The following is a 24877-nucleotide window of genomic DNA, read 5'->3' on the forward strand; positions in this document are numbered from 1 at the left end:
ATAAGATGACGTTGTGAATATTGAAATCCGACATTTCGTCTTTGAGTCACCACCAACTCATTTTTTTTAATACGGACCTGGATTTTTTATCTTGCCTTCTATTACCTTTCGCCCTACTTTTTAATAACAATGACGTACAACAACCACCAAAAAAAAAGTAGTAGATATGATAAAAATGCCTTCTTAAAAAATGCATTTATCTATCACTCTCCCATGTATCGTTTTTAGACAGAAATAGTTTGAAGAAAATAAAAATTATATAGCAAAATTTCGGTTTTTTCTAGGTATCTCCGAAAGTATTCGGAATTTTTCCGAGCTCGAAATAACATTTACTTGAGCACTAAATTGTGTGACTTTGCCCCAATTTGAGTGACCTCGTATGTCTTATACTTTCTGAGATCCCAATGACACGTCTCGAATTTGGACCACCCTGTACTTTAAATTTTTTTAATTTTAGGAATTTCAATCTCAAATTAGATTATATTTTTGTATTCTGTTCACATTGTTATAGTTTAATTTAAACTGTCCTAACAATAAAGGAGACTGTTGAGCATTGAGAAAAACAAATGTGTATTCCTCATTTCTACTATAAATTTTCCAAAGAACTCTTTTGTTAGCTTACTGCCTTACTTTGACGTGCAGCTTACTATACAAAGTAACCACCTTTCGAGGATACTTGCCTGGAGTGGTATGTACAATACATCTCTATCTAAATATTAAAAGCAAGTGAAATAAATGGTGACTTATCATTTGTGCTGATTTTTTTGTCAGTTTTAAAGTAATCATTGCAGCTTATTATGACAAGATGCATCCACAGCAAATTTTAGCGTTAAGACCGCTTAAATCTCATATTTTATACATCTCTATAGTATATCAAAGAGTAGGGCATTAGAATATATAAAGTATGTAAGTAAAATATTCATAAAATGAAGTTCTCCACAATTTTATGAAAACTATGTTAGCTTTTAGTATTACCACAAATTCGCTTGACGTGTTTCTCCGTTTTTACACTACTACATATTACACTATTTTACATTACATTCATTTTTATATGAGAAAATAATAATAAGAAATGTCCTTTATTCGAGGCACCCAATACCTCTGCAATTTTGTGACGTAATAGCCCTCAGCCTCTGGTTATCACTCTTCGTAGTAAAAACGGTAAATATCACCTGAGGGAAACCGAATAGCTGAAAGCTTTTTCGGGATTACTGCATATTGGCTCTGTTGCTAAGCAAGAAATGTTACCACTAATTTTCATAAAATTCCTTAAAGATATAAATTCTTTTTCTTTAGATTTAATGTCGCATTTGAAATTAAAGTTCAGTAAATAGATCGTATTATGGGTAAAAATATAAAAAGTATGTTATCCCATGCTGTGTGAACAGCAGTGGAGTAGAGATCATCCAAACAAGTCTTTTTGGGCTGCACCAAAAGAAATGGATATAAACCGTGGATGTAGCTGTGTACGACTATAAAAGAAACAACTCTACTACATGCACATAAAATTTGACGACCATTTCAATGTCAGTCTGTATGGTCCTTGTTTTTTGGTCAATAAATAGATACTTTTTGTAGGTAGAAAGGTATAGTTACACTTAAACCATGGGGTTAGTAACACTACTAATCCAGATGTGGTCCCACTTAAAAACGTAACTGTTATTTCAATTAGTGACCCAGGTGAAGTGTCTAATCCTCGATTAAGTTAGTTCACCGATTCAGCAGGAACACGAAAACCTGAATTCATATTATGAGAGAGCCCAAACAAATATAAACAGAAAAGTAAGGAACTTTCTTATACAAACCATGTTTATTGAACGTCCACTTACTCCTCCAAATTATTACAAAATAAACAATTATTTAGCAGTTTCTCCATTCGGGTCTACTAAAAGACAACGCACGTCTACTGTTGGGATGAAAGTAGGGCTAATGTTACAACAAATACTTTAAATAAAACAGATCTCCAATGTAGAAGTAAATGCATCAAGGTATAGTTCATCCCACGTAAAACACTCAGTAACTAGTTGGTACATTGAATAAAACCATTCGATTTAATTCAATGGAATATTCTATTGAGAGTAATTCAAAACTGCAATACTACCGAGCGTTCCATTTAAAAGAAGAAAGTTGATGTGAAATACAAACAGGTCGATATTATTCCGAGGCGCTAAATATGATACCTTGACGGCTAAAGTAAGGTACTTGAGGGCTAAAGTAAAGAGAGTACCATATAAGTCGTACTTTTATAGAAACGCAAATCAATTGACTTGAATAAGGTAGGAAAATGCATTGAAAGTTTATTAAGAAATTCAATAATCATCATCCTGACTAAGTAACTAATAAAACCTACGAATAGATCAATCTTGATTTAGTGTGGAGTATAAGTTTTTGTACTTTTAGATTTTGCAGGGTCCTATTTACTGGCTTTTAAAAGGTGAACAAACTTATTTATTTCTATATTATATTTGCTAATAGATCTAGGTAAGTATTTGTGAATTACAAGGTACTATGCATCCCCTAAATATTTGAAGATGGATACAAAATAACCTTTTCAATAAAGTATCGCCCTCTGATATTCAGATTTCAAATGGCGGTGCAGTTACACTAAAAACAATTGTGGCAAAGTCAAAATTATAGCTCCATTATACAAGCTGTCCCGGATAAGGAGGTATTCTACAGGGATCTCATAAATCTTAAGAGATAGATAAATGAAGAAATAGAACAAAGGTGGGCCTTAATGATCACTAGCATATTATGTTTTCAAATTAAAGGAGGTCCGATTATTTTCGAATATATTTGGGTAGATTTGAATTTTCATAACCTGGTTTTTTAGTTTCTTGACTTTAATTGAACAGATAAAGCAAAATAGCAGATTACACATCCAGATGGAAAGTGTTTCTTTGTTGAGAACAAAATATAGCCAATAAAGGCGCTTAGCACTTCAACTATTTTAGATTAAAATGCTTCACCCCCTATTTGTATTTTTAACGAAAGTTGAAATGGGAAAGTTACAAAATCGAAATTATAAAAATATATGTTATAACTATGCGCATTTTTACTTTAAAACACCTAGGTATCAACAAATTCAGACAAATATTTTAAATAGAACTAGGAACACTACTTATGCCATATTCTCTACATCACCAGGTATAAAACAATTTTTTACCCATTACATAAAAATACTGAAAAAAGTCTTAACAGTCACCCTCTACACTTCCGTCAAGTTTGATTTTAATAGAAAAATTACTTTCACAGAATATGCACAATCTAAAAAAATATATCATAATTGGGCAGATATTTTCTTCTTATGTTAACAGAATGCTGCATTCCGATGAGTTATGATCAAAGCCAAAGGGGAAAAGCTATACGCTTATGTGTTCTTCATACCATAAGCTGTACAACTTCTCACCCTATGGATTGAATCAGACTTCTGAACCAAAAAAACTTCTAAATCAGGCCGTATCCTTTAACCCACATTCAACTAGGTATATATTTTAGTGTTGTAAAGTAAGATTTAGGTTTAATCAACTTTAATGATGTTTACCAATAAATATCTGATAAAAATGTATGGAATTATACTAATATAATATATAATAAATAATACTAATTTTGAAATATTAAAAAATGCATAAATGAATGTTCTCGATAAGACTAAAATGTAGTCACACAGTTATTCCTTTCACATATCTGCTCATATCAACTATTCTGATAAATACCTATATTGGGTGATAAAAGCAAAACCTGAAATTAATACTTAAATTCTCATATTGTACCTGGAGAGAAGTAGGATTTCAACAATCCACAGATTCATTCCATCAACTAGGAAGTCATTGAATTCTGATATTAGAAACAGTAAGAAATATTGTCAGTATGCCTGCATTAGTGACTTCTTGCAAATACTTGTGTCGGGAGGATAGAGAATGTGCTCAGTTCTCTGTTAAAGAGCGACCATAATGTGATAATACAATGTCATATTGGCCTTGAAAATTAAGACATTTTGATGGTCTCTATACCTGCCAGGCGCATGCAAGAGGAAGATTGCTATGAGGGTAACATTTTTTCCTCGTTGTTTTTGTCCGTATGAGATACACAATTGCATTACAAACTTATGCTACGTTGCTTATGTAATAATAACTACAGTCCCCAATACTAACCAAAGACGTCTGTACAGTCGTACATTGGAAATTTGGAGAGGAAAGTGTACGCAAACAATTAATATTAATTTTGTTTCAATATTAATACATACAACGTACGGATAATTGAAAACGGATATTTGAGGCTTCTAGACAGTGCATGCATCTTCAATTAGATGTTGGCAGCGTTTCGTACACTGTTAAAAAGATCGTTCATTAGCCGTTCGCCATCAATATACACATAACTCGATAAAACTGCTCCAAGATAGGCACCTAGGCAATTAAAAGCACGGAGAGAACAATGAACTTTGGCGACGCCATTCTTTTAATTCTCACCGCTTTTCAAATCGAATTTAGACGGATCACGTTTCAAAGCAACACACGAGGCAAACCCCTAAAATATCGGGGCGAAAACCTGTTTTTAGGACTTTAATCGATATTTCGCCGATATATCCCACGAATCCCTGAAATTCGGAAGCAAAATGTCTGCAATTATTTGAGACGGGCACATTTTAATTGGTCAAAAATAACAGCACGTCGCCCTCGATCTAGTTTGTTCTTTTTCTAATTACTCGTGGTAAACAAGGACGGATATGATCCTGGCGCTGATTTGATTATTGAATACGGCTAGGTATTTAACCATCGCCGAACAGGACCAATCAGGTGATGTATTTTATCCAAATTTATTTTACATTTTTCGTAAATTGGCTATATGCGAAAAAGAAACATCCTCCATACAGCTCAACGAACAGTCGGTCAAACGTTACTCTGCCGACTTATCACCTGGATAAACAGGGGCCGACATCAACAAACAACTTACCATGGGCAGTCGAACTTTCGTACCGATTTCTTCGTAAAATGCACCGTTTTCGCTTAAGAATTTTTGATTAATCACTGAATAGGACTTTCGTCTACGTTTTGGTTAACTAACAATTATTTAAACGACTTTGTTTCGGAAATATTCGCGTACAAACCGCACTATAATCGTCGGCCCGACTCCATCTTGCCATTTTCGATGGCTTGTGCTACACGTTGCGAGATTGTCACTAAACGTTTTCAAGCCGCGAGCGACATGTATTGCATTATACATTTCTTGTTCGATCTAAACTTTAAAATACCTCCAAAGAAGTTAAATATGGAATTCTATTAAGGCCCTAGTAGTATTTTTTCCAAAAAATTCTTTTCAGATTACCAATAAACACTCTGCTATTAAAGCATTTCTCTGAAGATAGGGGGAATAATGCAAAACTTGGCAATATTGATCATGATGACATGAATTGATGGATGAGCGCGCCACCCGCTGACCCGTCATGAGGGCGGGCTATTTAAATCAGTTATAAGTAGATCAAAATTTTAAATATAGATGTTTGGTTCATGAAATCCCACATTTCAATCGTTATTTTTTTTACAGATGCTTTAAATATAATATGATTATAGAAGAATTTTAATTATAAATAATATTAATTTTAGACTTTTCAATGCAAAATTATATTGAAAAGTCAACAATTCAATGAACTAATCAAGTACACTATTACTCATTAGATATTTAAATAACTGTAAAAACGTGGCTAAAAAAATCCGAGGAAGGGGATAATTAGGTACAAAACACGGAACAAATCCCTAGATGCACAATTTATTACCAATTTACATTGTTAATGTTTGTTATAATAATCAACTTTATGCAGCTGTGAGGTAATTAATTCCTCGATTTGTTTAACAATTAAAAATCTTGAAACATGATTCGTTGAGTACACACATAATTCGATCTGCGCAAATAATCTTGAAGCATCAACTGTTGAAGGGGGTGAATGAAGGAGACCTCCGCTCATCATCGGGTAAGGAGCCGATGGAGACAACAGTAACTAAATCGTTGATATAAAAATAATAAATTAGATTCTCAGTAAAAAACCTATCTTGCTATGATATACTCACCATACAAACGGAGTAGATATTGTGGTCACTAATAGTTCTGCTACATATTTCTGACTTGGAAAACGCATATTCTCCATAACTACTATGTTGAGTATAATGAAATGTATCCATTCCTTGAAAGACAACAAAAACAAAATAAATATTTGAACTTTATTGATACTCTAACTGTCTCAACCTACTTTCAACCTTCCTCTGCAAAACTGCATTTTCTAAGTCCACAACAGATACCTTTAAGCTGGACACATTCACTGCAATATTATCTGGCGAAATATCAGTCAAATATAGCCTATACTTTGCATGCTCGAAGGTGAACTTAAGTGAAACTTCTAGCAGTTGAAGAGCCACATATGCACGGTCGTGCCAACTTAAATTTTCTATATCGTTCAGATGTGCTCCGCAATTTTCTTCTATGACTGTACGCCCACAGTAACCCAGTAGATGTGGCACAGGCCAATTTTCTTGTTTAGGGAAGATTTCCAGTAAGAGAGGCTCTACATTAGTGTTGAGAAGAGTCCAGAGGTGGGAAAAAATTTTGTGGGAGAAGTCTTTTAGAAAAATTTGGGCAGTTTCAAGGCTGCATACCTGGGAGAACATTGGAATTTTGTTACAATAAGTAAAAATTTAATTTTCCATAAAATCAAACCTGGAAATTCCTCAATTTCTCATCTACTAAGAAATCAATCAAATCTTCACTTTTTACTTCACTCCTAATGCCAGTGAAGTCATCACCTTTATCAATCAATTTTTTAATTACCACGTCAGTCTCCCCACTTCGCGCAAAATATACGTTTTTAACACTGAACAAATTAAAAACAACTTTATTTAAAGAGTCATACTGAAAAGTTGTATTGTTTTGAAGTTCTGCACAATAGTTCAAACCAAAACACCAAGGACAAGTATCAATTTCACTCAAATCCCAAGCAGTTTTCATGAAAATGGCAAGCGAAACAGACAAAACTATCACCAGAAGCGAGCAGAGAAAAGCACGCCAACTCATGGTTCGTTTTTTGTGCCTTGTTGAAGAGCTTTCTGACGGTAAGTGCATAAATCTTTAATCCATTTCTCCATGCGGGCCTCCTGGCTGATAAATAACTGAAATATAAGATTATTATTAAGGAATGTAAACACCCATCTTATACTGAATTTGCCTAACTTACAGTATGATGAAAAATACTATCATCTGGCTCTATATCTGGAACATCAGGTACCTTAATAATCTGCTTATTTAAATCAATCACAATATTATCCAAAGCTTTGTTTGCCTTTTTTGAAGAGAATGGTTTTGAAACAAATTTATCCTCATTTATTAACTCTAGTGTTTTACTATCAATTACTACAATTTCTCCACTATCCTCTGATGGCTTATCAGTCTTCCCTTTACTCCTTGCTGCAGCTAGAATTCTCCACTATGAGTCCAACTTCATGTCAAATACTACTAGTCAAAACCTACCGCTACTAATTGACTTGTTTTTTAAATCAGCTTTCCTACATTTATCTTTACTGTTACTCCCCTCAGAACTAGAACTGACAGATGAAGATCGTGCCTTTGGCTTTGAAACATACTCTTTAATATATGACTTAGATCTGGATCTTCTGGATCTGTATCTATCCCTTGACTTTGACCTACGATATCTTTCCCTAGAGGAACTCTGTCTGTATTTTGACCTTTCACGAGATGTTGATCTGCGTGATTTCGATTTAGATGTATAAGAACTGCTTCTTGACCGTCTATCGGGTTAAAAGGTTTTAAGGATTATTATGAAATTGGAGTTCATGTTCACTCACCGAGATCTTGAATAATGTTCTTTACTTCTGGACCTCCTGTAGGATTTCTTGGTGGAGCGACGAGCCCTTCTTGAGTCGGCTGAATCACTAGATGATGATCTGGGAGATGAGGGTAGTTTTTTAAGAGAAAAGTAGAGAAATGCGGTTCGATTGTGTTTTTCTTTAGAAGAAATACCTGTGACGTGATTTGATTTTGGATGTTTTATTAGAGCGTTTGTCGTCTTCAGAATCGCTCGAGTATCTTCCCATAATTTATTCCAGTAATTGATTATTTCACATCCACTTGCGGTACCTTATTTCACAGAAAAAAACTTTATCAATTAAAGAAAGTTAAATCAAATCAACCTTCTCAGCACTCCAGTCAGAATAATATAACCTACAAAAATATTTTCTCCAATAATAAAATCAAACTTCCTGCTCTTCGTAATACTTCGTCTTTTATATAGCCATAGAATGAGATAAAGATAGAAGCCGACGTCTTTCCCACAAAAATTAACATACACGATTGCCAGTATTGCCGCTTTGCTCAGGAGATTCATTATTAATGTTCATTCACTACTCTCGGGCAATCCGAGATCACTCGATGAGTGAATCGCGTGTTCGACTTCCAAAGATCAATTACTCGCAATTCGGATTTCGTTTTAGGCTTTGAAAACTGCTTTGAAATCTAATTTCAAGTGATCTTTCGTCCTGCGAACATTTTTAAAGTATTAAAGTAACATATTTCTCTTCAATTCTTCAGAATCTATTATCAAATTGAACAGATAAGCATCGCGAATCTGTCAAAATGACAGCACATTTGGTTTTTTCAATGGATTAACCTATATCTTTTTGCTGGCTGAAAAGATCTATATTTCTTTTTTCAAAAGCACAATCATTTATATATTTTCTCTAGTTGTTTCTCAGATATCAAATCTAAACATTCGGTAAGTAACGAATTAATAATTATTATTGAAAGTATAGCTTCCTATCTGCTTAGGTCTGATAACGTAGATGTATAAATCTAAGCTTTGGGCTTATGCTAAAATTTTTTAAAGTTAACTTAGCTTTCCACTATGCTTTGAGAATCAAATATAAAAAGTCTTAGCAATAGTCAAAAAGCTTAGATTTGTACATTCACGTTATCAGACCTGAGCAGGTAGGAAATTATACCTTCAATGATAATTATTAATTCGTTGTTTACCAAATATTTAGTCTAATATCTAAAAAACGACTAGAGAAAATATATGTATAAATTATTACATTTTTTGAAATCGGGAAAAAGATCTTTGCATTTGCGCAGAAATATCAGAGTGACAATTTTGAGAAAAATATGAGTTAATTTAAAAATTCATAGAAGCTATAATAACAGAAATATTCATGTGATCAAATACAGTGAATCACTCTGTACATTAATACCTAACTGTTTAATTTGAATTAAATTATTTTTTTTATTAATTAAGAAAGGATAACAATGAAATTTAGATAATTTTTCTCAGTATTAGAGTTAAAGAAAATAAAAGTTTAAATAATAAAAAAGAAAGGAGTTTTATCTTTGTCAATGGGGTATGAACCCACTACTAAAGTTTTTGATATTTTAGGAAATAGTTTAAATCTATTAAACATAACTTATAACTATTAATTTAAATTAGAAAATCTAAAAATTGCCAATACAGCAATATTGCGCTAAATTATGAGGTTTTATATTTAAACCAGGTGTTAAAACTTAACAATACATATATTGTGGACACCGAGTGATTATCATTACTTTTTTGTATTTATATTAACCATTATAAATCATTTATGCTAAATGACTAGGGGTCAATAAGTATCCTGTTACAGAATTATTTAGTTAGTTATGATAGTGAATAAAATAGAGAAACCCAGAGGAAGAGGTTGCCGATGATGCGATCCATGCATCCTAAGATTTTAAGAGTAGTTAAGATTTTTTAAGAATAAAGGACGTAAAGTATATTGTCGTGCGTAACACAGGGCAATTAAGAACTGCATCTGATGTCTAAACCTGGTTCTAACTAGAAAAACATTTTATTAAATCAATACAAAAAACATAAATATAAATCATTAGTTAAGAAAACAGTTAAAAGTAGGTAATCTAAGAGGCAACTCTTATAGCTACTGACTTAGGTCTTGTAAGAATGTAATAAAAGATCATAGCCGATAAGCTGAGCACATGCGAAGCCACAATAACATAGAAAATATACCTATACCAATAGTCATTCTCCAACGACTCTATTTCTTTACAATACCACACCAGACACATAACGAAGTTTTCTAAGTACATAAGTCCAAAGTACCCTAAATAAATCCATTTCACTTTTTTAAATCGAATTTTAAATTCTATAATGCAGAACACGTACACCACCCCTATGAAGACGAAAAAGGCAGATTTGTCCCGTCTGATTTTATCCGTTTTCACATCGTAGACTAGAGCCGCAATTACAATAAGTATATGGGTAATCAGCAGGCCAACACAGGTGCTAAAGAAGAAATAAGCAAACGCGGATATCGCCAAAACGCGACTCAGCAGGAATGTAAACCACCATAAAAACGCTGTTATTCTCCCAGCTAAATCATCCTCTTCAAGCCCTTTTACATAGCTGACACGAGCTATTCTAAAATTCGCTGAGGAGCTGCCGTCAACGGCCAAATGGGGCTCCACTTTATTGCGCAACATAATAGACAATCTGGAGATGTATGAAACGCTTCTTTCCCAAGGGTTTGTCGAGTTTTGACGCCGCACCACTGTATCGTCCTCAATAAGGGGATCAGGTTCTAGATAAATGTCACTACTGCGCCTGCGTTCTGTTTTAATTGCCGGCTGTATGTCATAGAGATGTGAGATGTCGTCATTTGGACGACTTTCAATGGCCCTAAAATATAAGTTTAATGGTGAAAAACCTTTTTATTTTCGTTTGTTTGAACATATATGACGAAAAGGTACCTCTACACCGAATGTTGTTTGTGAAGTGAGTTTTTGTTAAAAACTTTGCTCCAAATATCCAATGGACTGTCTCATGAAAAACGGGTGAAGCTATAACTCAGTTCTTTATGAACTTAAGACCAAATATAATTATATTGTTCACACTACTAAATAACGTCAAAGTTGATTTTTTTAAATTCAACTTCTGCTTCAGGTGTAACTTCAGGATGTTAAACAGAACTCAACATTTTTTGATAGAAAGTATTTTTCTGAATTTGATGATGTTTGCCAAGTTAACGTTAAAATAATTTTTAACTGAAAAAATTGAAAAATTTGATTTCTTTGAGTACTAATACATTGTCTTGAATATTAAAATAGGATTTATCTTCTGCGTCTAACAACCTGTTTCTCCATAGTTTTCACAAAATACTATTCCTAAAGATATTGTTCAAATTGGCTACCACTGCGTTGTACATGTCGGAGATTTATTAGTCCTTAAGTTTTCTAAATGTTACATTAGAGCTGATAAGAAGGCGAGGAGCAGGCTTACAGAGCCATCTTAAGATAAGGCACTGTCGAGTGAAGTCATCAATACCACGACGCACCTAAGTGGCCATGTGTGCAAATTATTTAAGGAACATTAAACAGGAACTAGCGGATACTTTTCTCATGGTTTCTAAGGACCCTCCAGAACTGGGAAAGTTGAGACAACAGAGATAAAGAACAGGCAGTTAATAGATAGGTAGGAGGAGCGGTCGTGGGGTAGTGAATTCGCTAATCTGCCTCTCCATTCTTTTTTTACTATCAATGAACACCTTCGATTAAACATGGAAAACGTGTCTAATGTTACTTCGACATACACATTCTTGACATCTTCTGATCACACCATGTGTAGCATCTATAACAGCATTTGGTGCAATTTCCTGGCAAGCATTTACGATTTTTTCTCTTAAAACATCGACATTTTCTGGCTGGGCAGCATAAATTTGATCTTGAAGGTAGCCCCATGGCCAGAAATTCAGGGGATAAGTGTTCAGTGAACGATCCGGCCTTATCTTGTCCCTTTCATTGGGGTCTAATGGGCTCCGCTCGTCCATGGCGTCCGGCGCCTTTGCACAGGATAATACAATGGGAGAAGATGGGATGAAATGCGGATGACCACAAGGCAGCACAGATGGCCCCATGACGGTACAGATGGCTACATAACTCACATTGTTCAAATTTTTCAATTATTTTTGAGTAAAAATTGCTTTAACATTAACTTGTAATACATCATCAAATTCAGAAAAAATACTTGCTATCAAAAAATGTGAAAAAAATACGAGTTCTATTTCAAAATTCTGAGGTTACACCCAAGAGAGTCACCCCCCAAGAAGTTGAGTTAAAAAAATCAACTTTGGCGCTTTTAGTAGCCTGAACAATATCATTATTCGGTTTTTAGTTCATCAAAATCCGTTTATAAATAACTGGTCTATAGCTTCGCCCGTTTTTTATGAGACTGCCGGTAAAAAGTACTAAAATACCAGGTACACACATCTAAAATATCATTTTCACTACAAACCTCTTCTGACTCGAAATGGTTCTTCTCAGCAACAAATTTTGCCCATCCACCTCTGAGCCCATCTTAGAGCGCATAACTTTCTTAGGCTTCAGCCATGGATATTCCGATCCTGTGAACTTCTGAGCCTTAAACCTTTGATAATAAGTGGTGGTGACCGCGACTTTTGATAAATTTATTAAAATGCTCAAGGTCTGGGTGATTTCTGCAATAGTGAAAAATGTTTTATATGCGGTCATTGACCGGTATTTAATTCACATACATACTCGATTCTTTGTCGATGTCGCTGTTGTGTCTCATAAGAATGTGAAGCTGAAGCAGCACTTGAGGTAGTGAATGCAGGTACGCTTGCAGAAATACGTATAATTCAATGAGGCGTGGCTCTGTGAGTTTCCCTAAAGCCTCATCCAAGCGCTGATCGTTGTTGGTATTCATAACTGCTTCTATTGTCCAAAAGATCCTCTCAGCAAATCTTCATGCAGAAAAAACCTTTTAAAAACACACAAAAAATAACTTAGCCAATATACCTCCACATACTCCACACAGGAAACAACAAATGTCCTAAAATCTTCTTGATCATCCAAACAAAATTTTCTTTGGTCATATTTTCCGGGTCAGGCCAGTAGTCCGCGTCAGTCAGTATGATCACTAAGCTTCCAAGAGCAGGAAGATACATGCAGAACAATGTGAGCGAAGCCCAAATGGGGTCATCATCTTTATAGTGTCGAAAAATGACCCCAATATCTGCGGCTATGATGAAGATGAAGAGTAATGAGGCCAGGACAGATGGGAGGAGGTGGTTGAGAAGTAGGTTCTGTCGAGGTGTTAGTTCATACCCGAAAAGTGTTTTGGTTTTCTCCCGTATAATGGAGTCACTTTCCATGTTTGCGGCGATAGGTTTGAACTTGTTGGTTTTACATTACTGGATTTTTTAACAAACACTCGGTTGAAAATATAACTTTCATGGTAAACAATGTACATTTGTGGGTTGTTGAGATAAGATAAGATTAGGGAAACTGTTGATGAATCAGGCAAAAATGCGCGATGAGGTTCTCTGACCGACACACCTCGTGTTAAAATGAAAGTACCATTGAACGATCAGTTTTCTCGCACTCCAGTGAGTACTCCGTTGATCGCTCTATACTGATTTTTAGGCTAAAAATGGATAATTGAAAATAGAAATTGAAACCGGGTGATTTTTTGAAAACTTATAATCCAATTAATGTCGCAGCATTTATTTTGGAATTTAACCGCATACTGCAGCGAAAATCGTACAGAGTGAGTCAGAAATGAATTAACTTCATTTGATCCCTTATGTCTTTTATTAACTTTTTTGCTTCTTCAGCTTTTTTATTAGGAACAATAGTTTAAGAGATGTTTTCAAAAGTATCTAACCATGTTCACCCCTATTGACCTAAGGACAACGACAAGCAAGGCAACGGCAAGCAGGACAACGGCAAGGTAATGAATGCTCCAATTAGGTATAGTAAGCTGTGGAATATGGAAAACATGGAAGAACTGTCAAAGTAATATTCAAATACAACAACTGAAAATTCTACAGCTTAGTTTGCCCAATTGGAGCATTCACTACCTTGCTGTTGTCCTGCTTGCCGTTGTCGGTAGCAGGACAACGGTCAGCAGGACAACAAGTCGTAGGTCAATCGGGGTGAACATGGTTAGATACTTTTGAAAACATCTCTTAAACTATTGTTCCTAATAAAAAAGCTGAAGAAGCAAAAAAGTTAATAAAAGACATAAAGGATTAAATGAAGTTATTGAGTAAAATCTAAAAATGTCATAGAAAAAGTTCTGATATAATATATTGAGAGCGACCACGAGAAATGTAACGTTCTGTGGAATATTTTAAATAATTGTTATTTCACTTTGTTCGTAATGCTAAAATGATCGATATTACTAATTTTGAGTTAATTATCTTTACAGCTAACAGAGAAATTAATGAAAATCGAAAAAAAAAATGAAACTTCAACACCCTGTAAATAAAAGTGGAGGCAATTTAGGACATGCCTTTATATGGAGTTTTTATCTTAAAATAAATTCACGATCCACCCATTTCATTTTTTACCATCAATTAAGAAAAACCCTATATAGGGCCGAATACCGACCGAAAATTTTTCAACGAAGTTTTCTGCCTTATGATTTAGAAAACACGAAAACGCTCGAACCCGTCAACTTTAGCTTCAAGGGGATCATATTTCTTCGATATGATCATTTTTTACAGGTTAACCTCTAAGCGGGGGTAATTTTCACTCTAAAAATGGAAAGAAACATCATGTTAATCATCCTTTTAAAGGACATTCAATTACCTTTTCAATGTCACCTTATTTTAAAATTTTGGATGACCAGTTCTTGAGAAACTAAGGTTTAAAAGCGATGTTATCAGTTTAACTTACAAATTATTTTAATTTATTAGATGGTGAAAATGACCACAACCGACCTCCATACAGTGATAGAGACATTGTTTAAAGCACTTCTGACAATACTGAGCATTTCTGTAGTTATAAGATTACATTCGTGTATAACACGTCGCTGCAAGTTTTCAAGCGATGAAGGTTGTATTGCATAAATTTTCGATTTTGAATAGCCTCATGGAAAAGTCCAACGAAGGCAAATCTGGAGAATGTGCAGGCCATTCAATAGGCCCTCTTCTCCCAACCCCTTGTTAAGGAAATCTTTCGTCTAAAAACTGCCTTACAGGGGCCGCGTAGCGCGGAGAAGCCCCATCTTGTTGAAAAATGATGTCTTCCGAGCGATTACGGTAATTTTACTCAATTATTTTGTTAATGCTGGGTCAGTGACATTTTCTAATAAATCCAAGTAGATTTTTCCGTTCAGATTTCCAGATAAAAATAATGGATCAATAATATAATCTCCAAAAATTTCTAGGGAAATATTTGATTCCTCTGGATGTTGGGTGTGAATTTTACAAAAAAGTCTTGGATTGTTGGACGACCAACAACGGCAGTTATAGCAGTTCACTTCGCTATTTAGGAGGAACGAACACTCACCAGAAAAACAAATATTATAAAAATATGCTTAATTGTTAATAATTTGGCGACTAGTGATCTCATAAAATTCCAAAATTCGATCCCTATCATCTTCGGTTAGTTCTTGAACTAACTTAATTTTATAAAGGTGAAATTTATGTAACTTTAAATCCCTCTGGGTAGTTGTACGCCGAACACCTTACACATCTGATAATTTTCTAGTGCTTAGAGTATAACATGATACCCCTTTCCATTTAAGATTTTTTAGGGTGAAAGTCAACCCCCTCCCCCCTCAAGTTAAACCTGGGAAAAATGATTTTATCAAAGAAATATAGCCCCCTCGAACTTAAAGTTGCTGGGTCCGAGTGTTTTCGTGTTTTTTACATCATAAGACAGAAAACTTCGGTGGACCACTCTGGTTATCTACCGTACAATTATCAGGAAATTTCTTTCAACATGTTATGGATGACTCGTGCAAGGATCCTACAATAATAGTCTTTGGACCTGTGCAATGAGAGAATTGATTTATACAGGCGGAAATGACTAACTTAATTATATTGATAAAGAGTGATTTCAGATATGTTGGGATGGCGGAGTACATGAGCGAATATATGGTAATGGAGGATGACGACATGCTTATAGCCCTTGCAGGAGATGTGTTAGATGGAGAAACGAAGCGGGGGAGCATCAATATACCCTTAGTTGGAGCTACCTGTATCGGATCTACAAACAGCGTTGTGAGAGGCCAAAACAGAAGCAAATTGCTACCGTACTGATGATGAGAAGAAAGAAACTGCGAAAACATGATGACTATTTCATGTTATTAAAGTAAGGTGGAAAAGGGAAAATCAGTTACGTTTGACGGTGAGTTTGAGTCTTCCAGAAATATGAGATATTAGGCGGATTCAGGTACTCGAAGTGGCTACGACGCGCCAATAGTAGGTTTTACACTGGCGAAACATTACTTAAGAAAGCATTTTTCTGACAGCATTGAGTTCTTTTCTTTCTATAATATAGACGGGTTTATAGGTATTGAATTCGGATGGTCAAAACGAGGGAACAAATCTACCTAGTATTTTTCCTTTCCTTTCGCATTTTAAAATCTAACAATCGTAACCCTTTTTCTATCTAAGCCTCTCAGAGAATGTCTTGCATTATCATAACAAATACGTTTGTTGTGCTGTATTGGTATTTGATAAACATCTTGCATATGCAGAACAACACATCTACTTAATTAATCACTAGTTAATTAAACATAATCAGAATTTTTATTGTTTCAAACCACCTTATTAAAATGTATAGCCTAATTATTCGTTTTTGGCCTTACTGAATCCATAACTCTGCAAACATAAAGACATTCTCGTTATTACTTTGATATTGTTTTAAGCATTCATTGAAGTAGATCACTAAAAACATCATTACTTTCTAATTTTCTTTTGATAAAACGTTGAACTACAATTCACACGTTCTGATTATTATCAACAATGATGCTAATTTGCATTTTTAATCCACGAACATTAGAAAAAATAAAATACTATTCGTAAAATATAAAGACAATACAACAAATAAAATAGCTGAACGCCAATACTGTCTTTCTTCCTCCATTTAACCGATTTTGCAACTTGCTGTTTCGGAGATAGTAATAGTGCCTGCAGCTATATATTATGTATTATTTACTATTTTCAACGTTTTGATAGCCTAATTTAATTGTAGTTGACTAGTTTTTATTTGTTGTGAATATCTAATTCACTAGTTTTAATTGTTAGCTTTGTCGACAAGATGTAAAACTCCTTTTATATCTCGAGAAATTAAGCTACAATTAGCCTAAAAAATGTCCAAAGTGTGAAAAGTACGATTAGCTATACAGTAAGTGGGTCTTGAGCAACAGTATTCCTTCTTGATTTTTATGTTTATTAGAGGTTAATTCCCTAAATAAAAATGCTCAATAAATTCCAAAATAAATGTATTTGACGAAGCCAACCGATATTAATCACCGTTCACGCCAATGACGAGCTTATCTATTCAAAATGAAAGGTTAAAAAAATCATAATATCCTAAAAAATCTCGGTAACGACAATGTCATATAATGTGTAATAATTATAAGGTTAGTCCGACAATAAATTACTCTTTTCAGCAGTAACAACGAAAACATTTAATGTTCGCACCATCCAAATCTTTGGAGTACAATTACCTATACAATGTCATTCTTCCAATCACGGACGTAATGAGGCAGAAACCTGTGTGTTTATTTATGGAAATTAGTAAACAGCGATACCCTTTTTGATTGTTTGGGAAACGTTTTTTGTTTATTACAGATGTCAGTTATTTCACAAAAATGAGATAAATCTAAGTGTATACTCATTATAAATTATATTGACAGATCCTAAAAAGAGGTCTGCACATGGCCACTGCTTGGAACTCTAACCAAATAAAAATTATAAACATCTCCCATCTCAAATTACGCAATTTCAATTTTTCTTAAAAAGAAATTTGTATTATGTTCGACACGGCACTTATTTTCGAAGTAGCCACGCCCAGATTTCATTAGTTATAAATTATGAGGTTGTACGGTCATTTTAAACATGCCCGAAAGCCTCTTATATACAAAAAAAATAGTCAACCTCCGTGCGTGCGTCATCAGATATTTACCTAATTCAATTTCCGAGCACATTTTGTCTTAACCGGCAGTCTTAACAATATAAAATACAAGGAGTAGGTACAGCCTCAATAAATGTGTCAAATTAAATAAATATCCGTCGTAAAACCTTCGCTTGGGGACACTGTTTAAAATACCTAGATATATACAGAAGAAAAATACAGTGATAGTCTAAAGAGTTGTCCACACCCTCCACTAGATGCTTATTTCTTTAAGCAATTAACGAAGCTGGCCTGAACGGAGGTAGGAGGCAACTCTGACGTGCTCTGTATGTATTAAAAAATCTGTTAAAATGAACGTACACTTGTGGATCCTAATAAGGGGGAAGCGAAATTTGCTGCGATTGCTCAAGCGCCTACCGATCAAAATTTAAATCCTTCGTTCGGGACGTTCGTCGAGGGATCGAAATTGAATTCACCTTCGCTCGCTGATGGGACCAGGTTAGGATCATCTTCAGCCTAAATCACCCCATTTTATCCATCTTTGTTTAAACTAACAAAAACAATCACTTACATCGCCACTGAAATATTGCTCGATGATATCGTAAGCGAGCTTGTAAATCTCGATGTTATCATGGTTCTGCAGAGCTTCGATTTTGTCAAGGCCACTGCATTCCTCGATCATCGTGCAAATTTGCTCCACCTGAGGGCCGGCCATTTTCAGCATGTTGTTTATACCATCCAGGACTACCTGAAAGGGAGATATAAAATACAATGATGAAAAAAATAGTGGAAAATAATCTCGGTACCGATATTTCATAGAATGGTGATAGTAAATGCACTTTGCGTAAATATTATTTTACATTTTAAGCCTTATTGTGCGAACCATATACATTTTAGACAATATACGGGTAATGTCAATTCTTCTCAATAAGTCGAAAGTAAAACATCTCAGTTGTCTATAAGAATCTTTCAAGAGGTTGAAACAGTTTAGCGGCGCATTTCTACTGCATACCATGTACTGAATCAAAAATTACTAGTTTTTTGACGTCGACTAGACCCGTACACAATTACTCCGCTTGGAGCATTCGTGAATGCTGATGTCAACAGTTTTGGATTTCACTTCTACGAGATACATTATTTTTATATTCCTCTCATTTATCAAGGAATGACTGCCCGGGCCTTGCCATTCACAGACATATATTTTAGGACCCCTTCAGAACAACACAAGAGGCCTGTTAAAAATAACAAATGCGAGCTGTCATAGAATTGGATGCTATGCACTATTAACTGCAATCGATCTGGTGAATAACGTTGAATGCAGACCCTACATAGAGGATGCCGAAACAATTAGGGCTACCCTGTAAACATACAATTATTAAAAAACTAAGAGTTACTATACAAGTCTTTTAGAAACATCAAATATACTTTGGGATGGACCGTATTTTTGGTAGTCAATTTAAAAGTTCCAAAATATTCGGGCAAAGCAATGATCAAATTTTCACGAACATTTGGAATCTTCATTTAGAAACATTCGCCACTCACATCTCTAAACCTCCGTACTTAACCTCGTCCCAGGAACTGACCTGAATAACAGTGGCATCTTTACAATTGAGTAAGTCGCAAAAAGGGGGAATAACGCCATCTTGAATCAGCTTAGCCACTTGGTCCTTGTTTCCACCGATAGTAAGGTTGGCAATCGCCCAAGCAGCCTCTTTCTGTGTTTGGAAGTCGCCTTTACTTAAATTATGGATAATTTTCGGCAACAAACCTAACAATAAAGTAACTATTAAAGTACGCTTTTATTAGAACGATGGCAATCATACCAGCATTAATAACCGCCTGAACTTGCCGCTGATTACCGGCCGTAATGTTCGACAAGAACCACACGGCTTCTTTGCAAATTTTATCTTTGGGATGAACCAGTAGAGCTGGAAAGTGTGATAGAGCGTCGCAGTTTAGTACTACTTGAGTCTGTTCATCTGTTCCCGTCACAATATTGCCCACGGCCCTCAAGGCTGCTGTTTGGACCTTCACTTCTTTGTGACTCAGCAATGGGATTAATTTGGGAACTACCCCACTGTCTATTACCATTTGGATTTGTTCGTTTCCTCCGTCCGTTAGGTAACTTAATGCCCACACTGTGTCGACCAAAATCTGCACACACATTTTTTATGTATGAAGAATAATTTTCAATAGTATATAATATTTACGTTTATATCAGTATGGTGGATGAGAGCGCTCAGGGCAGGCAATAGCTCCTCTATTGTGCGGATCGGTGGAGGAGGATCCTTATTCCTACATAAATTCACGATAACCCACGTGACATTCCTCAAAAATGAAATCGGGATATCCGGTTTAATGAACGATAACAGTGGCTCAACGACGCCCAATTCAATAACGTAGTCCCTCAGCACTGGACCGTCGCCGATTATATTTCCTAAAGCCCATACGGCCTGTTCGCAGACATTTTGATGAGGAGAGTGCAAGAGCATTAGAAACAGAGGGACAGCTCCTGCAGAGACTACTTTGTTGGTTTGAGCGGAAGTACCTAGTAAAGAGGAAAAAATTATTCATGAATCCATTGCAAATCATTAGATCTTGCCGGAAGCGATATTTGTCAATGCCCATGCGGCTTCAAATTGTAAAGGTGGATTATCGTGTCTTTCCAAACACTGCACTAAAATTGGTAAAACCCCGCTAAGGATCAGGGCGTCTATGGGCGGATTTCTATCTGAGGACAATAGCTTCCGGGCCGACTGAACTGCAATTAGTTGCATATTTGGATTGTCCACAGCTGCCGCTTGGGCTACCAATTGCTCCAAATTGGTATTCGACAGGTTTTTCTCTAATTCATCCTCGTCGGTGGAGTCCGCCACTGGGACGTTACGACGTTTCTGCAACGTCTCTTCGCGCTTGTTTTTGCGCAATTCGACGGTGACTTCGTTGCGACGTCTACGCATTTCCTAGTTTGGAAAAAAAAACAATAATAAAATTTGTTGAAAAGATTAAGGAAGAATGGGGTTAAAAACATTATTCATTCTTTAAAACATATAAATAACTTTATTACATTTGAAGGGCTTTTATAGAATTTTGCAGCTGGCACCAAAACATGCAGGATCAACTGGTATAAAAACGAGACAGTATTTAAAAGGTGTTTTTTTTGTATGAACAATTCACGGTAGATCCTTCAAGTCCTTTTTTGCTACGAGCCTGTGGTAAAATGGCTTTGCCACATGTGTTTGCGAACTAAAAGTAAGATTCTACCGAGCATAAACGGTGAAAATTTTAAACGTGCTCATGTCAAATTAACATGTGTCATGTGACAGGGCCAAAAATGTTCGAATCTATTTGACAATTTTATAACACTTTTTACCGCACGTGTGCGTGTAAAGACATTATCCCACGCTAATATTTAATTTAACTTTACAGAAGACGATGTTTGGGCAAAAATGGGACTCCGAAGTTATAAGCAAGATATCGGTTTTCCTATTAGTGCCATTGTCCGTTAAATATGAGATGTAGTGGGATAAAACCTTGAAATAAATAAATTTATTTTTTAAGAGAAAATTCCCACATAATCATTTTTTTCTGTATTGTTCCCCGCCTTTATTAGCATGCTCCGTACGCGAACAGTTAGTCTGATCGACTTGACCCTGGCAATTCAAGTTTTCAGCCGTTGAAAACCGCTCGATATATAATAGATTCTTAATTTATTAAAGTAACGATATAGGCTTATTTGGTATCCATTAATATTTAGTTTATTAAAAAAACAACTACGTCTTAGTTTTTCACCCACATTTAGGCTGCCTCCTTTTTACAGCACCTGACCCTTTATTTAACAATGGAATTATCTGCGCAGAATAGAGAATTAACTAGTTTTATATACAGGATTCATGAATGACTTCCGCCTAACCCATAGCTCCGTGAATATGCACTATTCATTTATTATTAAGGAACGTAAGAACGTTCATGTTCCTTCTTGGAAATGCGGGTAATCATTAAAAAAAAACCGCAATTCGCAGTGAACCGCAAACAAAAGGCATTGATTAAGCCGTTTTGCCAGTTACTATCAAATATCTCACCGTCAAAAGATAACATATGAACTTGACCAAGACATGTTATGCATCTGATATTTCAAAATGTACTTGAGGATATTTCTAATGATCACCCTCAAAATTTTACTCAAAGTGTTAATACTGTCTCATGGTACATAATTAATAATAACTAAAAGTTAGGACAAAAAATTTTTCAGAAAAATCTTATCTTTTCAAAATCTACCTGAAAGAATAATTTTTCAATTTGACAAATGTTAATTTTTTTTACTTTCATCCATTGGTATTAAGTTTCGTGCAAATTTCAATAGTTTATTGTCATAGTTCATTGACGCTGGTTAAAAACGGACGTGAATATGCATAAATCGTTTATTCCACTACTAGATTTAAAACACACCATTATTGGGCATGTTGAAGGACTGTGGAGTGTAGTTTCTTACATTTTTTCTAAAACAGTTGAAAATAAGGTTTAAAATTGCACGTATATGATTCATTATTTACCTAGAGCTAATGAGAAGTTCGTCTTAATGACGTCTTCATCTTCAATATTGTCTTATTTATGATTACCATGGAAACAAATGTAAAAAGGAAAGATGCATTGCCTTTTTGACCTTACTTAATTTATACTTAATTTGGGTAAGCTTATATCAGTTTTATCAAATCCAATAGTTAAAAAAATTGGGTACAGGGTGCCCGTTTTACGAGTCTCATTATTGGAATCTTGGTTATCTTAAGAGACACAAAGGTCGATTGAATTAGGGCAAAGTTGCGCAAATTTAAGCTTAATAAGGCTACATTTTTACATTGGCAGTGTTGTCAATACTTTTCTCAATATCGATGAAAAAATCAATTTTTTTTCTTTTTTGGTTTATAAATTAGAAATAGCACATTGTTAATTGGTTTAACCAGAACAATCAAAAGGACCATTTCGGAGAATTTTTTAACAGTATGGTCAGTTTTCTTTTATTGCATTAATTTTCCAACACATGAAGTTCAACTTTAGTTTTTGGCTAATTCTACTTATTCTAAATTCACTGAGAATAATATTTACTATGTTTTCATATTAGTTAAAACAAGAAATTTTCTCTTTTGGCAAGATTGTCATAAAGCGACAAAATCAAAAAATGTTTCACTCTCTAGTTTTCAACCTCTTAGTTACAGAATTGATGTTTTTAAAATTCCAAATCATAACATCTTTTGACCTTTCCCAGAAAAATTCTGTAACTGGTTGGCAAATGCAGTTGTTTATTTTTAATTTTAGAAACGACAAATCTGTAATCAAACTGTGAAAAACTAGACGATCAAACGGTTTTTTTTACTTTGCTGCGTGGCAATTTTAGCAAAAAGGGAAATTTTTTGTTTTAATTACTATGAAAACATAAACTATGATATATGTCATATCAACAAATTTAGAAAAAGTATGCTTACTCAAATATGTAACAATCAAACATGGTAGCAATAAGAAAAACTAAAGTTGAACTTCAATACTGGAAACTTGGTGCCATAGAAAAACATGACAACTGTTTAAAAGCACTCTGAAAAGGCTCCTTGGAATATTTTAGTTAAATCCTGTTAAAATAATATGCCACTTCTGATTTACAAACAAGAAATGGAAAATAAAACTTCAGTTTTTCGTGGATACTGAGAAAAGTATTGGCAAAACTATCAATTAAAATTGAGCACCTTTATCCAAAATTAATCAACTAATTGTGGTTGTAAAGTACCTATGTCCCTCATATCTCATCAGTCCTTTAGGTCTGAGTGTTTTGGTACTTAAACTTTACATTTGGGCCATAATAATGTACTTTACAACTTTGGTTTATAAACGAATCTCAACAACTGATTTAAGGAAATTAAACAATAGTTATAATTTTCAATGTAGTTTTCAATTCATTATTAACTTATGAATGCAATAAAAAAACAATTGATTTAGTATGCGATAGTAAGGAATTTGATTATTAGATCAACAAAAATTTAAAAATCACCTAAATCTGCCCAAACTGAATTTGGAATATTTTTCTCCTAATTTCTGTAGAATTTTTGATAACTATAGTGAAATCATTAGCTAAATATAAGGCAAAGTAACCCTTATCATTCACTATTTTTGATGTTCTGTATTTCAATTAAGTAGTTAGCCACACTACAAAAAAAGGTTGAAAAGAAGTTAACATCAACCATTGTATAATAATTGGTCAGGGTAAATCCTCACCAGTCAGGGGGAACTAAATTAAATAGGAAATTGAGGCAAACTTTTGATAAACCTTGACCCTGAATTGGAGACTCAATATTGCTAAATAAAATGTGTACGGCTGCATAACTATGGTGATGAAATGCTACACCGAATTAAGAAAAAATAACTCCATTGGGAATAACATTAGACCTTCGGTGAAGTTATGGAACAATGTACTTAAATTATGTGACCTAAGTAACCTGATGCAATTAACCAGGTCTTTGTGACCCTCAGACCAACGCCCTGAAGCAGGGACATATGTCCTGTAAACTATTTAAAATGATAAAGTACATCATCTTGAGATATTTGATAAAGAAAAGGTGCACTTACATCTTGGTCTTTGCCTTTGTTCTTGAAATTTTGCAAACGACTCTTGTAGTTAGGGTCCGCCATTTTTGGTTGCTGATTTGACAACTAAAAACACGAGGAAAAAGCCGGTGATAAATCACGGAGAAATGTGTGTTTCTGCTGGAGTATGCAGGGATTCGAACGCGTATCTATCGAAGTTTTATGATATCAATACATTTGCTCATGATATTTGAGAAATACGAAAGTATTTTAATTTATATCGAAGGAAGTTTCTAGGCGCCCGTTGGACGTGGTTTTTACGCTGTCAAAGTCAACTTCACGGACATGGAAAGTCGGGAGTGTCTACGATCATTGT

General features: G+C 34.7%; 5 protein-coding genes across 8 annotated transcripts in view; all 5 read right to left on the reverse strand.

Moving 5' to 3' along the window:
* Positions 1-5147, reverse strand: part of kis (kismet) — a 29084-nt gene extending 23937 nt beyond the window's left edge. For 3 of the 4 annotated variants that reach the window (XM_066404608.1, XM_066404606.1, XM_066404604.1), the window contains exon 1: positions 4954-5147. The gene's annotated coding sequence lies outside the window, so the exon portion shown is untranslated. Of the gene's footprint in view, positions 1-4253; positions 4547-4953 lie in introns of those variants that run through there. The other variant, XM_066404605.1, reaches the window with a different exon arrangement.
* Positions 5148-5752: 605 nt separating this feature from the next.
* On the reverse strand, positions 5753-6996 carry LOC136418511 (divergent protein kinase domain 2A). The gene is made up of 4 exons (XM_066404592.1): positions 6709-6996; positions 6245-6647; positions 6066-6178; positions 5753-5995 (listed from the first exon to the last, which is right to left on the reverse strand). Exons 1-4 carry the CDS (start codon positions 6994-6996, stop codon positions 5786-5788), a joined length of 1014 nt encoding a protein of 337 aa, XP_066260689.1. The 3' UTR covers positions 5753-5785.
* On the reverse strand, positions 6883-8180 carry LOC136418512 (serine/Arginine-related protein 53-like). Its single transcript, XM_066404593.1, has 5 exons — positions 8026-8180; positions 7851-7949; positions 7516-7793; positions 7223-7458; positions 6883-7157 (listed from the first exon to the last, which is right to left on the reverse strand). Exons 1-5 carry the CDS (start codon positions 8097-8099, stop codon positions 7059-7061), a joined length of 786 nt encoding a protein of 261 aa, XP_066260690.1. The 5' UTR covers positions 8100-8180; the 3' UTR covers positions 6883-7058.
* Positions 8181-9791: 1611 nt separating this feature from the next.
* On the reverse strand, positions 9792-13360 carry LOC136418532 (uncharacterized). The gene is made up of 4 exons (XM_066404621.1): positions 12856-13360; positions 12595-12800; positions 12332-12533; positions 9792-10720 (listed from the first exon to the last, which is right to left on the reverse strand). Exons 1-4 carry the CDS (start codon positions 13209-13211, stop codon positions 9943-9945), a joined length of 1542 nt encoding a protein of 513 aa, XP_066260718.1. The 5' UTR covers positions 13212-13360; the 3' UTR covers positions 9792-9942.
* A 3919-nt stretch (positions 13361-17279) lies between these two features.
* Positions 17280-24803, reverse strand: Kap-alpha3 (karyopherin alpha3). The gene is made up of 7 exons (XM_066404624.1): positions 24544-24803; positions 20534-20894; positions 20142-20479; positions 19755-20085; positions 19515-19699; positions 18503-18679; positions 17280-18447 (listed from the first exon to the last, which is right to left on the reverse strand). The coding sequence occupies exons 1-7, from the start codon at positions 24604-24606 to the stop codon at positions 18352-18354; spliced, it is 1551 nt and encodes a 516-aa protein (XP_066260721.1). The 5' UTR covers positions 24607-24803; the 3' UTR covers positions 17280-18351.
* Positions 24804-24877: the final 74 nt, after the last annotated feature.

Source organism: Euwallacea similis, chromosome 35 (assembly GCF_039881205.1).
Source record: "Euwallacea similis isolate ESF13 chromosome 35, ESF131.1, whole genome shotgun sequence".
Taxonomy (NCBI): Eukaryota; Metazoa; Arthropoda; class Insecta; order Coleoptera; family Curculionidae; genus Euwallacea; species Euwallacea similis.

Bases quoted from the DNA above. Each gene is read 5' to 3' on its own strand.
- LOC136418511 (XM_066404592.1), bottom strand. From the start codon at position 6,996: ATGAAAACTGCTTGGGATTTGAGTGAAATTGATACTTGTCCTTGGTGT. The intron at 6,648-6,708 runs GTTTGATTTTAT...ATGTTCTCCCAG, and splicing joins AGAAATTGAGGAATTTCCAG to GTATGCAGCCTTGAAACTGC. The intron at 5,996-6,065 runs GTGAGTATATCA...TCAACGATTTAG, and splicing joins ATATCTACTCCGTTTGTATG to TTACTGTTGTCTCCATCGGC.
- LOC136418512 (XM_066404593.1), bottom strand. From the start codon at position 8,099: ATGGGAAGATACTCGAGCGATTCTGAAGACGACAAACGCTCTAATAAA. The intron at 7,794-7,850 runs GTGAGTGAACAT...TTAACCCGATAG, and splicing joins GAACATTATTCAAGATCTCG to ACGGTCAAGAAGCAGTTCTT. The intron at 7,158-7,222 runs GTAAGTTAGGCA...CTTATATTTCAG, and splicing joins ATAGTATTTTTCATCATACT to TTATTTATCAGCCAGGAGGC.
- LOC136418532 (XM_066404621.1), bottom strand. From the start codon at position 13,211: ATGGAAAGTGACTCCATTATACGGGAGAAAACCAAAACACTTTTCGGG. The intron at 12,801-12,855 runs GTATATTGGCTA...TTCTGCATGAAG, and splicing joins CCTGTGTGGAGTATGTGGAG to ATTTGCTGAGAGGATCTTTT. The intron at 10,721-12,331 runs GTTTGTAGTGAA...CTTATATTTTAG, and splicing joins ACCATTTCGAGTCAGAAGAG to GGCCATTGAAAGTCGTCCAA.
- Kap-alpha3 (XM_066404624.1), bottom strand. From the start codon at position 24,606: ATGGCGGACCCTAACTACAAGAGTCGTTTGCAAAATTTCAAGAACAAA. The intron at 20,086-20,141 runs GTAAATATTATA...ATGTGTGTGCAG, and splicing joins TCCACCATACTGATATAAAC to ATTTTGGTCGACACAGTGTG. The intron at 18,680-19,514 runs GTCAGTTCCTGG...TCTCCCTTTCAG, and splicing joins AAGATGCCACTGTTATTCAG to GTAGTCCTGGATGGTATAAA.